The sequence below is a fragment of the Trematomus bernacchii genome, unplaced genomic scaffold (assembly GCF_902827165.1).
Source record: "Trematomus bernacchii unplaced genomic scaffold, fTreBer1.1, whole genome shotgun sequence".
Classification (NCBI taxonomy): domain Eukaryota; kingdom Metazoa; phylum Chordata; class Actinopteri; order Perciformes; family Nototheniidae; genus Trematomus; species Trematomus bernacchii.
This window is the reverse complement of record NW_022987771.1, coordinates 1,097,117-1,113,968: the sequence shown is the minus strand read 5'-3', so window position 1 is coordinate 1,113,968 and position 16,852 is coordinate 1,097,117. Positions and strand designations below refer to the sequence as shown.

The 16,852-nt window shown below is 44.6% G+C and overlaps 1 protein-coding gene across 5 annotated transcripts in view; it reads left to right on the top strand.

The window, feature by feature from the left end:
- The window catches only part of smtnb (smoothelin b), a 51,772-nt gene that overhangs the window by 25,876 nt on the left and 9,044 nt on the right, over window positions 1-16,852 (top strand). For all 5 annotated transcript variants that reach the window (XM_034148626.1, XM_034148627.1, XM_034148623.1 and 2 more), the window contains 4 exons: window positions 3,849-4,552; window positions 5,584-5,635; window positions 6,856-7,461; window positions 9,529-9,602. In XM_034148626.1, the coding sequence (XP_034004517.1) occupies window positions 3,849-4,552; window positions 5,584-5,635; window positions 6,856-7,461; window positions 9,529-9,602 (1,436 nt within the window). The remainder of the gene's footprint in view (window positions 1-3,848; window positions 4,553-5,583; window positions 5,636-6,855; window positions 7,462-9,528; window positions 9,603-16,852) is intronic.

The window sequence follows — 16,852 nt, the reverse complement described above, 5'->3', positions numbered from 1 at the left end:
AACCTACACACACTTAGATCTTGTTTAGCTATGCCACACTTTTGGGATTGCTTTAAACATTCACCTAAAGGTCAAGTTTGGGTAAGAATTCGAAGCCAACACTGACCACCTCTGTTGCGTTTATGACTGCACACATCCGACTCGATGCAATTTCCTCTCCACTGCCTGTTCAAATAGTCAGCTGAAGGAGCCTTTCTCCTGAGGTGGCAGTCAGGAGGTCATATTAATTCATCTAACCTTATTAACTGTTTGGAGAACCTCACAGCCATAGGCTTAATTACTTCTTAGGTGTGAAGTGATTTCATTAACCACTTTGTTAGCCACACCATTAATAAACTATCATGAATGCAAACCTTCAGGAGAGGATGAATGGGCTTCTTTCACTTCAATTTTTGACTCTTTGCAGGCACAGAGCTGACCATGAATAGCTTGTAAAATGACAAAAGTGCATTATTGAGACACAAATGTGGTTACACACCTATCTACAGTACAGTATAGCTTGTCCAAATCAAACCATCTATGGCAAACTATATATTGGAAAAAGCCCCTGATATAGGACACCAAACTTAACTTTGATTGTCCTTGGCTGAAGATGAAAGAGTTTATTTTCTTTTATTTAATCCCGGGGCCTGGCTGACCTAAACCTAGCCCTGAGGTAGACGGCCATAGTGGTGTCATTCTGTGTGGCCTGGTTTGCCCTGGACTTGGCTCTCCGTGTCCTTCTCATGGGTCTGGGGTTGGTGGTGGGGTTATGGGAAGCAACAGAGGAAAACCCAACAGCCACACCTCTGCTAAATAAAGCTGATACCAGAACAGAACTAAGGTCTAGTGAACTTGGCCGAGAAACTCCCCGCTGTTCCTGATTTATCCACTCCCTACCTAACAATTTAAACCAGGGTGAAACCAGGGTGAACAAACAAGGGACCACCGTAGAAAAGCCGGTTAGGAATGTGCCTTTTTTAAAAGTGGACACCAATCAACAAAGACACTGACGTTTGTGGTTGGGAAAGGACAGCGTAGACAGGGTGGGCCGGCGGTTCTTCAGTGGGCGGCTGTGTCTCAGCAGAGGGAAAGTAGCAGAAAATAAGAGATTGTCTTGGACCATGCGTGGCGTTTTTGGGGGGTTTTTGAATGCAGCAAAAAACGCATACCTCTACCTCTCAGACAAAAAGCTTATATTTATTTACCTCAATGACCATGTGTTAAGCAGTACTTCAAAATGTAATGTTTGGAGAGACGATCAGTGGAATGTGCCTTGAGTTCCCAAAAGAGAGAAACTCACACAACATCATGGTCTGCAACTGTGATACCGTGCAAAAAGTGTATCCCAAAATTAGACCAGAAATGAATCCCCCAAAGGGGTGATGGGAAAAGTCTGAGAGGTTTAACTGGAGCTGTCAACAAATCTGGGGGATTTTGCATCTTCGAGACAAGGCAGGATATCTGATCATTATACCGTGCTTTCTCTGAGACATATGCAACCTGTGCAAGAGTTTAGAGTAGGCATTGCTCTAAGAAGGTTTACAAGCCAATAAGGTTGGAAACCCTAGCAAATGACCTTAAAAGGATTTTCTCAAGCAGACTCACCTTTTTTTTTTATTGCAATAATTGGCTGCTGCAATGTCATGTTTATTTTTTTACAGCTTGGTGTATAGCACTTTTCTTTATATGGTTGCATTATTAAGAGTAAATGCTTTTAATGAGACACATTTTTTAGTAACAATAAAAGCCACTGAGTGATAAACCCATGTTGAGCACGGGTCATTGCATCAGCAGGCGAAGTGGAGTCAGAGAAGCTTGTTGACCAGTTCACAGCAACGGAAAAAGCAAGCTTTCCTCGGGTCATTGCTTCGGTGTGAAGAAGGCTAAATAAAACCCTTACTCAGCCTTTGTTTGTGCCCTATATATTGACTGGCAGCCGAGTGCACAAGCACAGGCTGCTTTTGTAGCTATTTCAGAGCTGAGAGCAAGCCTCTCATTATCCAGCAGCAATGGGATTTTCCAAGAAATCGCCACACAATGGACATGACCGTTTCCCATTGGCACAACATGAACAATAATGTATACGTTTATAAAAAGAAGCGCTTTGTTGTCCGGCAGTGGCTCAGTCAGTAGGGGCTTGGACTGGGAGCCGTAGGGTCGCCGGTTCAAGTCCCCGACCAGTCCTAAATATGGAGTGTGGACTTCTACTTGGAGAGGTCCCAGTTCACCTCCTGCCCTGCCGTGGTGCTCTTGAGCAAGGCACCGGACATCCCCCTTCCCCCCTCACTCCCATTGCTCCCCGGGCGCTGTACAATAGCTGCCCACTGCTCCTAGTACTAGACTCCTGGTACTAGGATGGGTTAAATGCGGAGAACAACTTTCACTGTGTGTGCTGCATGTGTGACCATTAAAGAGGGTTTCATCCCTCCGATTCTATTCTATATTCTATTGTTCAGGCTTTCACTTCTTTTGAGCAGTAATTGCATTTGGGTTGAGTGCCTCATTAGATTCAGACACTGCTACCTAGCAGACCATTCACCGTGTCACATGTGAGATTGGCAGCCATTTGTTGTCCTAATTGTGTATCATTACTACGTTATCTATCCAGCCTGTATTACATAATCATCTGGTCTGTTAATCAACATCCTGCTTCCATTTATAAATTGATTGTAAACAAATTAGCAAACTTATTTTTATGTTAAGATTTAATAAAAACTTTAGATCAATTTGCTGCAAATGTTAGTATATATTGACAGTCATGCATGAGACAGAAGAGAAACAATGCTCCTTATGGCAATTTCAAGATTTTAACATGCAGAATTAAAACGATCAATAAGTCACTGGTCAAACTGTCAAACTAGACTACGATTATCAAATATAATTCAAGATTCTGCAACTGAATTGCCTATTTCACGCCTTAGATAATTTCAGAAATATATTTGAGTGTACTGTTTAGCCCTACAATTAGAAAGTGTACGACCCAGATATCTAAAGTATTTTTTTACAAAGTTACCTACTGTATATTTAACAAAGCTCTGAATTTCCTGTCTTGCTGGAAATTAAAGGGCTTTTCCGTGGCTGCTGGTCACGTTAATAGATTGGTTTCTAAATGACAGCCTTGCATACTTCCTGAACCCCATTTGTTTGCAGTGTTAACGCAGACACACACAGGTCACTCAGAACTGTTTTCATGCTTTTGGTGTGTTCATGGGATGTGGGAATCTGATACATTCCTGGTTTTCTCTGTTTTCCTTATCTGCGGTATGTACACAACCTCAGATATTCCATCACTTGAAGCACCATAGGGTGTTGGAGGTAGAGACTGTAACAGAGGGAGGATGTGGGCTGCGCTGTGTTGTTTGTAGTGTGGTTTCCTGAGGAGAGAAGGAGCAGTGAAGGAGCCTGGACAGAGGGGAGGGGAAGTACTTGTCCTCGTCTCTATTTCACCCCCACTTCCTCCATACCGCCTATGGTTTAGCCACATGCTCGCTCTCTTTAGTCTTGACCCCTCCTTCTATTCTACGCACATCCACCGACACAATCTCACAAATCTTGCTCAGGAACTGAGGCCAGTCTGGAGGAAATGCCTTCATCCCCTCATGTCTCCACGTGCCTCCTCTGTGATCCTTAGTGATATATTCTAGCCTGGCCTGTGCCCACAGAAGTATTTCATTTCCATCACTTCAATCTCATACTTCACCACCTACTGCTTTCCTTTACTCACAGACAATAACACCCTTTTTACTGAAGTTCACTACTAGTGTGAGAGAAAAAGTAATATGAGAATCCGTTTTTTTGTAACAGGAAAGCTACAAGGTACAGAAAGGCTTTCATTACTTTTTGATTTAATTTGTTTCCTGTTGCAGACTCCAGCTCAGGCATGGTGCTGGATCTGGATCACCTGGGGAAGGACGATGGCCCTGCAGCGCTGCTGATCCAGCCTCAGAGAGAGGCTGAGAGCAGCGAGCAGGACCTCGTCCTGTCTCATCGTCAGAGGTCCGACTCCTCAGCGTCAGACCGCAGTGTGACCTCTGGGCTCTCCAGGTCCAATCTGGATTCTGTGGCTTCAGAGAAGAGCGGGGGCTCAGCCTTCAGAGGCCGGCTGGACTCTGGAGCCTCAGACAGGAGCCAGAGTCCCTTCCAGAGAGGTCGGCTGGACTCTGGGGCTTCAGAGCGGAGCGTCGGCTCCCTGACCCACATCAGGCAGAGACTGGGTTCAGATGTCTCAGACTCCGGCGTCAGACCCCGTCTGGGCTCCGGGGCTTCAGACAGCGCTGGGCTTTTGTCACGGAAAAGGACCGACTCGGGGACATCTGTTAGTGCGAGTGTGTCCTCTGAGGAGAGGGGTCCAGCAGAGGATGTGGAGGTATCCACGAGCGGTTCCACTTACAGCACAGATTCAGAAGTTGAGCGCGTAAGTCAAGGTCAAGCCAGCCTTCAGGCTCCGTCCAAACAGGACAGCATCATCGACCAGGAGCAGCCGGATGGAGCTATCTTATCCCGGAAAGATCCTGCAAATGGCCTGCTCAACGGCAGCATCAAGGGAACATTTGACTTCCAGAAAGAAAAGGTAGAGTGCACAGTTCTTGTATGAACTTGTTGTCTTTGAGGAGACAAATTAAAAGAAAAACATTATAAATACAGCTTCCATACAGGGCAGGAGGGCCACTGACTAGTTTAATGAGCATGGCGATAATCAAAGCAATAAAATAATAAGAATTTCTGATACTTCCCCAAGTTTTAAATAATGTTCCTCTTTTAATACTAACAATACATACAAAACATATTTGAATACTAAGAAAGGAAAATGGGGCAATGTAGATCTTTTCCAAGTCTTACTGAGACACCTTGACTGGTTTTCCTTTGGCCTCCCATCTGTGTCTATTTGAGCCAGCTTAACATCAGCTGTACACATTATAATTGTGCCACTAGAGTGGGGTGTTGAACCACATAGCCTCACAGTAACATGCACCAACAGTCCATGCTCTTTCCTTCTTTCTTTTCCATCATCCCACCCCAGACACTCGTTCTTCAGTGACACCCAGGTCACATCGGCATCCATAAACACAACAGCCCTGTTAGGTGCTGTTTAACTTTTGTTACTTAGCTACACAAACAAACTTTGCACCTGAGTGTCTCTGCTTCACCTCAGCGGCGTGTCGACCTCACCTGCTGTCAGAGAGGGATAGAAAGCACTGCGGCCAGAGGTTCTGTCTCTCTTCAGCCCAGAGCACAGAGCACGCGCACACACACACACACACACACACACACACACACACACACACACACACACACGCTCCTCTAAATGTGTTTACTCAAGGCTGGCCCTGGACTTCTTTTATTGTTCCCTGCAAGATACGCTGATGCTCATTCTCCAGAGAGTAATGTAAACACTCTGGGGCCCATCATGGCTCTGCTGCCAAATAAAGAACAGAGGCCCACCACTTCACTCCAAACACAAATGTTACATAAGGAAAACACCACCGGTTGATTCTGTTTTTAGAAGTGTGTGTTAAAAATAGTGCATGCTAACCCCTTATCTCTTATACTTCCTCTGCTGATTGTTCCATAATGTTTATTTGCTTTGTTTCTGTTTTTTAGATGACAATAAACACTGATCTGCCCCTCAATAATGGCAAAGCAAAGGATTCTGGTAAGAAACTAGTCATTTCCAGCTTCTCAAATATAAATATTTGCTACATCTCTTTCTTTTGAATTTTTGTCAATTTATCAGGTTTGGTGTCAGTAGTGTTGATTGGAAAGAACATGCATTTTATTTTCAGATATTTATTATAAATATTATCTTTAAAGGTAGGGTAGGTAAGAATGGAGAAACCAGCTCGAGTGCGCTAGAATTTGAAAGTACGCAGCCGAAAACAATCTGCCCCTTCCTTCAGACTTGCTAACAGAGCCCCTCCTCCAACACACACGAACGCGCACATGACCAATGAGGGCACGAGATAAGTTTGTGCACGAGATGGAAGGCTGACAGGCAGGTAGGCCATCCAGTTATTTTAGCCGGGCCGGCTCAGATGATTGGTCGTGCTTTTTACAGCGCTACGGCTTCCACAGATGAACATTTTTTTATGTATTTATTGTCAAAGCATTTAATGTATTCATTGCTGTCGGGATGTTAAGAGCATTCCATGGAATATAACAAAAAGTGTTTCTGAAGTGAATTACCTACCCTACCTTTTAATGCTCCTAAACCTATATGCACAGATTAATTTGGTTTAGTTTAATAATATTGCACTCGTCGTCTTCATCAGGGAAACTGAAGTGGGTAAAACAATCGCGCCATAGTTCATCCCCAGTAGGACTCCACTTTATGAAGACAATGGAGCCATTAGTGGGACCGTATAGAGCCACTCGCAGTAGAGTGCTGGGATGAGGGCATGTTATACAATGTACATTTGTTTTTTACTGGAGAGCGCTCTTAGCTGTGTCTATTTTATTATAAACAGTTTTCCTCGCGAGCAGCACATCTTTTTTTATTTCGGAGGATGACCTCAGTGGATATCTTCTCCTCTAATCACTAATGATTTTTCCACTGGAGTGTCTGTGCGAAATCATGAGCTCTGTACACATTATTTGAAAGTATTAAGGATCAGAGAATGGAAAATAAAGAGAGTGGAAGAAACATGTCCTGAAAAGTCAAAAAAATACAACTGAAAGACGGTTAAACAGGGAGAGTTAAGTCAAGCAGAATAAAGCATCTGGAACAAAACTTAGTGAGTGGATGAAAAGAGGAATGGGATTTGTAGAGGGCTTTTTAGGTGGAGGGGGATATAATGAAAGCAGGATAAAATATAAATGTGCTAAATTCAGACTGAATAGTGGAAGAGATCCAGACTCCGCATTATGTCTTTACAGCACCTGAGAAGAAAGTGGTATTGGAACAATTCAACCGAACCAACTCTGTACGCGATCGAATGCGTAAATTCACTGAAGCAACCCAGATCGCAAACGTCCCAGCTCTGAGGAAAGCTCCTCTGAGGAACGGCACCTCCTCCTCCGGCGGCAGCAGCCAGGCGAATCTGTCCAGAGCCACCGAGATGTTTACACACACAGGAGCATCCCTCAGCAGATCTGGAGACAGGCCAGAGAGGCCACGTGTGGACTCCACATCTCACACCTCCGCAGCATCCCAGAGTCAGGCTGTACCTCAGCCAAGAGGTGTGGCCAGCAAACCTCTGTCTTCAGCCGGCCAATGGCAGAGCTCCGTAGGCGGGACGAGGCATCCAGCAGAAAAAGATGCGCATGCCTCCAGTAACTCAAAGGAAGACGGGACCCCAGGGAGAGCAGCTGAGCAGCAGGTCACCCAGGAAGAGGCAGACCCCGACATGAAGACTTTCCTCACTATCGAGATCAAGGATGGGCGCACCACCTCCACCTCTACGTCCTCCCCCAGGGCCAACATGGTGCCCATCACCAACATGACCCCACGCATCACCACTAATCCTCTGGGGCAGAGAGGAGGTAAGAGCACCCACCTTACAGTGCTACAATAACTCTCAAATAACTATTTTCCAAAATGTTAATTCAGGATTAGAACTTCTGAACACATATGTTTGTTCAACCACTTAATGCACTATTATTTCTAGGTGACACTTGTTTATATTTACCTTTTTTCTTTTTTTTTTAAAGCTCAATTACAACATGCAGATTTGCAGAACTGTGTTTTAGGTCATTTGCGTCTTAATTTAGCGACTTTGTGTCTTTACTTGCTAGTATCAATCCCTAGATCTTAAAGGAATCCCAGTCGCTGTGGGAGGCGACCGGCACCAAGGAAACGGTCACATGTGGGCCGATAACAAGCAGAGCGCGTGGATGAGTGGGGATAGATGTTAGGGCTGAATATGAAGCTGCGTGATTGAACTGAAGGGTATTTGTTATGGAGTAGGCGAGTTGGTGCAGTGTGGAGGGGTGAGGTCAGTAGTCAACAGAAGCGAGTATATTTGGGACAAAGGAGACAATAATTGGCTCTCAGGCCAGACTGAATGGTGATACTGTAACGGTGCAAGTGAATGAGCCTGCTCGCCCACACAGGGCTTTGTTTGTTCCATGCTGTATATATTGTCTTTCCCCCTACACTTATCTAAGACACTTTCTTTAACCATTCTCCTTGGTGTGCATTGAAATTAGAGAAACCATTGGAGTCCCAGCAGTTTAAGACACTGAGATTCTTTGAATTTGAATGTAGCATTGTCACTTTTTTCTAGTCTACTATCAGAAAAGGTGTCGATGCATTTCACGCCTGATTTTGTTGTACTGTTATTAAATCAGCATAACAGTAAAAGACAGAAAATAAGTTATGAAACATGAGGAAATAAAACAAAACATACATCCCTGGCTGGGCGTAAACCAAAAAAACAATTCCTAATGGAACAAAATATAAGGAAGTTTTCTAATTACTCAAATAAAAAAAGATGGAACAAGAACACGTATGAATATCACTGTGCAGCAGATCAAAACATTGTCACTCCTCTGAAACAGTTCAGAAATACTGCATGGCCCCATCAGTGGTATTCAGCTCTGCTTTTTCTATACTTACAAGTATACTTTAAATACTAAAGTAGGTCAAATGTTGTAGTTCTTAGAGAAATACAACAAGTATTCAAAAAGGCATATTTGTAGTGTGTGAGTTTCTGTATAGTTAACTAACTTAAGGCACATTAAGTAGCAGGAAAGTCTCCTAAAAACACATAGTTCCTGAACATGTACGTACTCAGCAGCACAGTACATACTTATAGTACAAGCAGTACTAGCAGGGGTTTATTAATTGCATGACACAAAAACATGAATAGCTGAGATGTCAGTGTGTATCAGAAGCAGAGCTGCTACAGCTGCTATAACTGTACAGTCCAAATAAGACGTGTTAGGTTTCAGCTCTTCCCTGAAACCGGGACCTCCAAACCAAACAGTTTATTTAAGACTAAAGCTGAACCTGTGTGATTACACCTCTTACAACGCCCCCCCCCCCCCTCCACTGACACATACTGGCAGCCCCATTGGGCTCCTCCACGAGGGTCACAACGTTTTTTCCCAGCTCAGTTTGCTTTAATGGTTTTGGGCTCCTTTTTTGGGAACCTGCCTGTCTCCCACTGACCAAAGACAGGCTGGGATTGTGTCTCCGGTTTCTCTTAAAAGCACCTTCCCTGAGTCTTAAATGTAAACTATGCTGAGCTGGTGTGTATCAGTCTTGTATTGTATGATATAGCTTTTGTGCATGTTTAAAGTTAAGGGATGGGGGTGGGGGTGGGGGGGTTTGAAAGCAGGTCACAGGGAAATCCATGTGCAGGTAAATAAAGAGAGCTGTTTATGTTAAAGGTGACGTCATCCACATTTTCTCGCTTCTCTCATTAGCCAAGGGAACGTGTTGTTTATGACACTATGGCAGCTTATGTAACTGACTAAACACAGTGCAGAACCATGTGCACATGCATATGAATCTTTTTTGATGTTCTTATATTCAACCCATAGCTTTACAATGTTTTTCCACTTGAATTCCATGTTCATTTTGGTCTTCACTTGTATCTGTTTCAGAGTTGACCCTCGGCCTCAGAGCTACACCGTTCAAGGTCTCCTCATCCAGCCTCTCCTCCGAATCCTCCATCAAGGTACAGTCTGCCATTGCAAAGTATTTTCTGGGAAATGATCATAACATTGAGGCTTTGCAGAATCTGGAGACGGAACCTGTCAAACATGGATCAAAACCACATTCCCAGTTGGATCCAATTTTTTAGATTAACCCACTGTTTTTATCCTCTCTTTCATTTCCAATGGAGTCAATTGAAGTCCACTGTGTGTTTGCTGCGTCCCTGTCACAGCCATCACCTATAAAGGCCTGAAAAGCAAGTGAGCCGGGACAGTGAGAGACAGACAGAGGGTGTAAAAAGGAGGGAGACGAGGGAAGAACAGTGTTTATCAAACACAGAGTGGGTAGCCAGTCACATCTGTCCTTGTAGGGTATGTGAAGGAGAGAGAGCAGAGGGAGGTGCTCCGGGCATTCCTTGTTTTCTCTCGGCAGGCCATGCCCGCTGAGATTTATCTGGGAAATGTCCCCCCATTGACACCTGTCTGTCTTCATGCACACTGATTGTTGTCCATCTGCATCAAGACACATGTTGACAAAAGTTCTTCTTCGCGTCTTTTCTTAGGGGCCAATGCAAAAGATTCATCTCATGTCAGAGTCTTACCGACCCCCTCCCCTCTTACAGTGACCTTGGGGGTTAGAAAGAACAGCTAAACTCCCATTTGCCTCGTTCCTCAACCTCCTCTCTCCTCCATGAAAGGAAGTGTCTTGGGGAATGGGGAGTGGGGGACTGAGGGGGTGAGGAGAGGAAAAGTGGTGAACTATTTAATCTTTAATGGCTGTGTATTCCCCCCCTGTGTGGAGCGCAGCTGTAATCTGGTAATGGGATCAGGGAGCTGGTTAATTACGGCTGGGAGGAGGCTCTACGAGGCTTCGGGGTGAATTTAAGGTGTTGGAATGAGACTGTCTCCATCAGTTAGTTAGGCCCTTGCTGAGACGCACGGACACAGGGGCCGGTACATAGTAAGATAGAAGGCGTGTTGTGCAGTGGGTTGTGTGTTGGTTTTCGGATCAGGTGGTCACAGGTTCAAACCCCACTGCAATCGGCATGTCATTGTGTCCCTGGGCAAGACACTTCACCTCAAATTGCTCCTGTGGGGATTGGCCACAGTATTGAGTATGTAAGTCGCTTTGGATAAAAGCGTCTAAGTGACATGTTCAGTAATAACACAGCAGTCTTTCTTGAAAAGGGATCTAGCGGCAAAAGATTCTGCAGGAGATTGCGTTTATACTCGTCTGAGTGATATTACGACCATCAAATCAAATCAAATCAGGTTTTATTTATATAGCACATTTAAAAGCGATTTTTGGTCGAGCCAAAGTGCTGTACATGTAATAAAAACACATTACTACAAACCATATCATAACGGCATGCAGGTAACGCCTTGTGCTAACATGTGAAGGATTTTTTTTTTAGTATGATGTATTTTAGATAGTGCTAAAATAAATACATAATTTTTCATTTAAAATAGTTAATTTACCTCTGTGGACCTCTCACTGAAAAACCCATTTGTTTCTATCCTGCTGACTGCATGCTAGCACCAATAGGCTGGGTTCCACATACATGGTTATCCAAACGGCATCATCATTGTATAGGCTCAACATGAATGCCTCCATTGATGAAACCACAAGACTATGACAAGTAGGTCTCTTTTCGTCACTTAGCTGATATTTCACCAGCTTCCACCAGATCTGCTCAAGTTTCCCCTAAAGTACACCGAGCCTGAGTGACTTGGCTAATGAGATTTTAAAACAGCAGCAGACACTGTAAGTTAGCATCAACTAAAGGCGAGGCAGCTTGGTTACCTACAGACTGATCCAGAGACCACCTGCTCTCTCACTTTACCTGGTTTAGTGGAAGTTCAAGGTTGTGTGAGATGTCAGGGATTTATTGTGAAACCTCTTAAATAGGAGGCACAATGTATACAGTTGTGTTCATTATAAGAAAGAGAGTGAGTAGATATTTAGTGTTGTAACAAGAGTTTTAATCTGTTTTTCCTGTTTGGTGTTGATCATTGTTTTTTATTTACCTCAGTGGTTCCCGCTGAGGCTCTGATCTGTTTGGGTGGTCTGGGCTTCTTCTCGGTGGTCCAAATTCAGCACTCATTCCCTCCCTTATTTCTTAAGTGGTATTCTTTTAAGATTCTAATAAAACACGCTGTTATTGCAATCTATTTAAGTGTCAACAGAGATAAATGTTCTAAGAAGCCATGAACAGACTTAAAAACAAATGATAGTGTTAGAGGCCTAGCTGCTCTTTCTTTATTATAAAAAGATTAAGAGGAAGTGAATGGTCAAGATGCTTGTAGGTTTCCAGTTCAGTGATGAGAGCTGCGTTCAGACAGGTGAGGCCTGCAGCTGGGTATTGATGCCTCGTTCTCAGAGGGGTCGCAGCTGCTCCTGCTCATCTCAGCTGTCCACTGTGCACGGCCTTGAACACAAATATAAACAATGCCCACAGTGCTGCTGCGTGAACATGGACACACAGGCCCACACATTGTCTCACTGTCACAGGGGGATTGTTAACATACTGCTGAACCATCACACATGCTGATTACCTAACCAGTTTACATGTGTCATAGACTTAAGCCTCCCTGCAAACTGCGGAGAAAAAGACGTCTAGATGCTGTTTTATAGACACTTTTTCTGTCATTGCTATGTTGACTTTTCTTCAAACTAAAATGACTGCATTGCTTTATTTTTACCTCCGTTGGAAGCTAGACTACATTATTTCTGGTAACAGTCTGTATAGCAGCAGGGTTCACAATAGCCACATACGCTGTCACATAAATAGTGTATGCACTTTTTGATTGTTCAGGCTCCTTGTTTTTTAACCTCACTGTTTGCCGTGGGCAAAGTGGGTTAGTGCTTTGATGCGTGATAAGACTAGAGACATGGTCCTCCTGGGTTTTGACCCACTTCCCTGCTGCCAGTCACATTTCTCTTCACTTTCTCTGAGGGCCAGATTCTTCCCGGGAACTATTTTGCTCACCTGTAATTACCAGGAGAGACCATTGTTGCCCTTTGTCACATTGTTATCCCTAATATGTTTTAATATCAGTTTAATGCGTGTGATGTGTTGGCATGTTATCAAGAGCTACAGATGTATCACATTTGCCTTCCCCTAGTCATAGATGCAGATAGCACAGTACTCTTTGTTTTTTTGCATGGTCTTGCATGCTTTTAAAGCGTCAGGAGGCATTTAAAAAATGTTCTTGGGCCTCTTACACAATAACCAATGTGCACACAGACTTCTGTCAGCGCTCTTAGAAAACTCTTCATTCATCACAGAAGCACTTGAAGCATTCACATGAGCAGCAGCTGGGCAGCTTTGTCAGTGAGCCTAAAACTAAATCTTGAAGCGCTGCGATGTCTTTCCCTACATCCTTGCCCAGAGCCGAGGAGAGCTGGGTCTCGTCTGACGTTCACTTCTCACCCAGCCTGCTGTGTCATAGCCCCGACACACTTTGTCCTTCACGGACTGATCCTCCCTTTGGACGTCTGCTCTAAGTCAAAGTCATGCAACGCAACTGACCTAATTAGTCACAACACGATCACATTTAGTCAGAAAGCATTCTTACGAGGAGTCAAAGACTAACGTATAACTCCGCTTAGCCCGGACTTAAGGCCACATCTAAACCTTCGCTGCATGCTAATCGGGGTGTGAAGGACAACGGCTCGAGATAAAAGGAAAGTTGAAAGAGGGAGGGGTGAGTTGTCTGAATTGTTGCCTCAACCATTCCCCCCCGGGCCCCCACCAGGACAGACTGGCTCTGTGAAATAATGGCAGGGCAGGAGATAGACATGTCCACGGCACCTGGAAAACGGGGGTGGGACTTCTGCTGTCTGGGAAAGGGGATTCGTTTCATGCTCATTGGCTGTGAGGGTGTTGGCCCGTGAAGAGGGCAGATTTGTTGGGGGTATAAAGGATGTGCATTGTTTTGAAAAGGTCTCTGTAGACAGACCAGATCTGACACCCTTTACCTTCACATCTGTGGCCACAACATTTAGATTTTTATGATCTTACGCCACAACTTTTTGGACACACGTAGATTTAGGCGACTTTGAGCAGTGTAACATTGAGTGCAGCCGGTCTGGCCATGCCTGGAGTGAACCTGGACTTACTACCAGCCTCAGAGGCTCCCGAGGCTATGGGCAGTCCAGATAGCGCTTGTGCAGAGTCTGGCCTGGAGGAGGCGATCGGTGATCTGCTAGCTCAGGAGGAAGCCGAGCATGAAGAAGAGCTGTTTTGCAAGAGGGAATTTGAAGTAACACTACAGTGTGCAGTGGGGGAGATCCACAGTGACCTGCAGGCCTTTGGGAAGCGAGTGGATGTTTGCCTTAAGGAGGCAGCAGCTCAGGTGGCTCCTCTGGCTGAGGCCCTCGCCCGGCTGCAGGAGGAGAACCTGAGGATGAGCATTCAGCAGGAGAAGCTGCTGAGGCAGGTGGAGGCCCTGTGCAAGGTTATGGGGCTACCTGATAGCTTACTGCATGAACTGGCCAGCAAAGAAAGCTCACCTACAATTCAATGTGAAAGCGAAATACCGTCCATTGATTCTCTGTCGTCTTCCAACGATCCTCCAGCCAGCACATCCCAGGACGAAGCACTTGAAGCACCTCACGAAACTTCATCCCACACGTTGGAAGATTCTCTATCCAGTGCTCCCCAGGACTCTCAGGCTAGCACTCTTCTGGATAGTCCATCAAGCATTTCCCAGGAAGCTTCATCCTGCCCCAAGGAATCAGACTCTGTATCCGCTGAGACAAGCACACCTCCGACGCCAGAAACGTTGTCTCTCCAACACCCACCCACCTTTGCAACCTGCCGCTCCCTCTCTGCTCCCTCTGGGTTGGAAAGCATTTCTTGCAGCAAAAGCACGGTACTGCTCTCTGATACAGGTTTAGAAAAGAAAAAAAACGCCCTTTTTTGTATTCAGATAAGCTGCGTGAAGAATGGGAATGTATTTTTGTTCCTGTGTTCGCAATACATGTGGATCAGCTGGCCTTGAGTACTTTTGAGTGCCATGCTTGTTCTTGCCCATGTTGTTTTTGACCTGTACTTTCTGACCTTTTCATTGGTTTTAATCTTACAATATTTCCTTGATTCATTTTTTAGAAATAGCCTGACCATCCTCACTGTCAGTCAGTTTTTTTCAAATTGTGTTTATTTGAAGGACATCACTACAGTCTGTCCTGGAGGTATTCCAATCCTTCAACACCATGTGTTTCTGATCCTGGCTAGTACTCATGTTTCATGAAAGGGCTCATATGTAGTGGATACACTTCATGTTTTAACAGTAACAGTTGCCCTGGCCTATAGTTTGTCTCATCATAGATCATCCATCATGCTCACTTTGGCAGGAATCGTATTGATTTAGCATACAACATTTTTCAAAAAAGGAGTCATAAATGGAGCGGTTTTACTTGTCCGGTTTAATAACAAAGATTGGATTAAGGTCTTACATCCCGTTGTAAAAATCATTGCACAGTCCTCTTGACTGACTTGATAATCTCTCTGCTCTCAAGCTTTGTTTGCTCAATGTACCCTTGAGATCCCATAACAAACACTGTTTGTTTGTATGCACTGGTGACATTTCAAGGGATATTGAATATTTGCTGCATAATCTTCAGTTATATAACCGGCCAATGTTGCAGCTGCATCTGCCAATCAGCTGTTCCTATAAAGGTGGTGGTCTTCTCTTAAATCTTACTTGTGATACCTCCCAATGCCTTTATGCAATGTCAACTATGAAATATGTCAGTTTTTCATAATTCTGCTTCCAGGGACTGCATTTCAGGTTTAAGTCATGAAGCAATACATGTTCAGAGAGATTGTAGCCCTTCTCGTGTAACGGCAGAATTAAGCATCTGAGTATCTGAATTAAACACGACGTGAGCGCAGGTTATCTGGGATTTTCTCACCCCACTCACATTCCCACATTGCCTGAATCAGGGCCCTTGTTTGGCTTTGTTGTGTCCCAAAGCATTCCTTGTCGGTCAAGTGCCTCTCACTCCAGTCTGTCCCATGTCCAGAAAAGTTTTAAAAGCAGTGGCCACCCCTAATCCCACAGCACTGAGGCTGCTCTGGGCATTGTCCCTCCCTGGTGAAACCTGGGGCCCACAGTGAGGCTGTGGATAGGGACGAGGCCAGCTGTCTGAGCTATATCTGGACGCAGCTACAACAAAGGCACATCTACAGCTCCTAGTCTGCCACAGGCATTCAGCACGATGTATAATTATAAGAGTTGTTTTCTATAGGGTTTGTGGTCACTTTAAAAGAGCTGGTTGAAAGCCAGGTTTACATTAAAGACCTATAATGTTTATTCTCTTGGTGCTCTACTTCCTCTTCAGCATGCTCCCTCACTCTTACCTTTTTGCTCTTACGCTCAGCACTCCTTCTGTGGTGTACATACCATTTTCTCAGAGTTTATATCTGCTAATGCATTGTTCCCATCTTCCAGTCATAATGGTGTACCGTACCTGTCACATAAACTCTTGCTTCACTGCAGCTCAGTATCATTTGGACACTCACTGTGTCAGTCACACTCCATGAACTACGTTAACAGTAACTTGGCAGAGTCGCTCCCCCACTCATGTGCTTACTGTCACCCTCTCTGGCATGGCTGGAAGGCAGAGGGATGGAAGAAATGATGAGATGTGGTGCGCTGGCAGTCTTAATGCACAAAGAGATTATCAGAGGGAGCCTGCTTCTAACACTCAAAGCCTATTATGGCTGCAGTGTGTTTGACCAAAAATCCTCCTGTGCTTATTACGTTCTAAATGTCAGCAAGCTTAAAGGTGGGGTAGGTAAGTTTGAGAAACCGGCTCGAGATACACTTTTTGTTATATTCCATGGAATGCTCTTAACATCCTGATAGCAATGAATATCTTAAGTGCTTTGACAAAAAATCCATAAAGAAATGTCATCTGTGGAAGCCGTAGCGCTGTAAAAAGCACGACCAATCATTTTAGCCGGCCCGGCTAAAATAACTGGATGGCCTACCTGCCTGTCAGCCTTCCATCTGTGCACAAACTTATCTCGTGCCCCCATTGGTCATGTGCGCGTTTGTGTGTGTTGGAGGAGGGGCTCTGTAAGGAAGTGGCAGATTTTTTCCGGCTGTGTATTTTCAAATTTTAGCGCACTCCAGCTGGTTTCTCCAAAATGACCTACCCCACCTTTAAGTTATGTTTTTTAACCCTCATCTATCTTGGGGTGAGTGTACAACTTAAAAGCCTGAGCTCCGGGTTTAGAGATTCTTTCTGCAGGTGTTATGG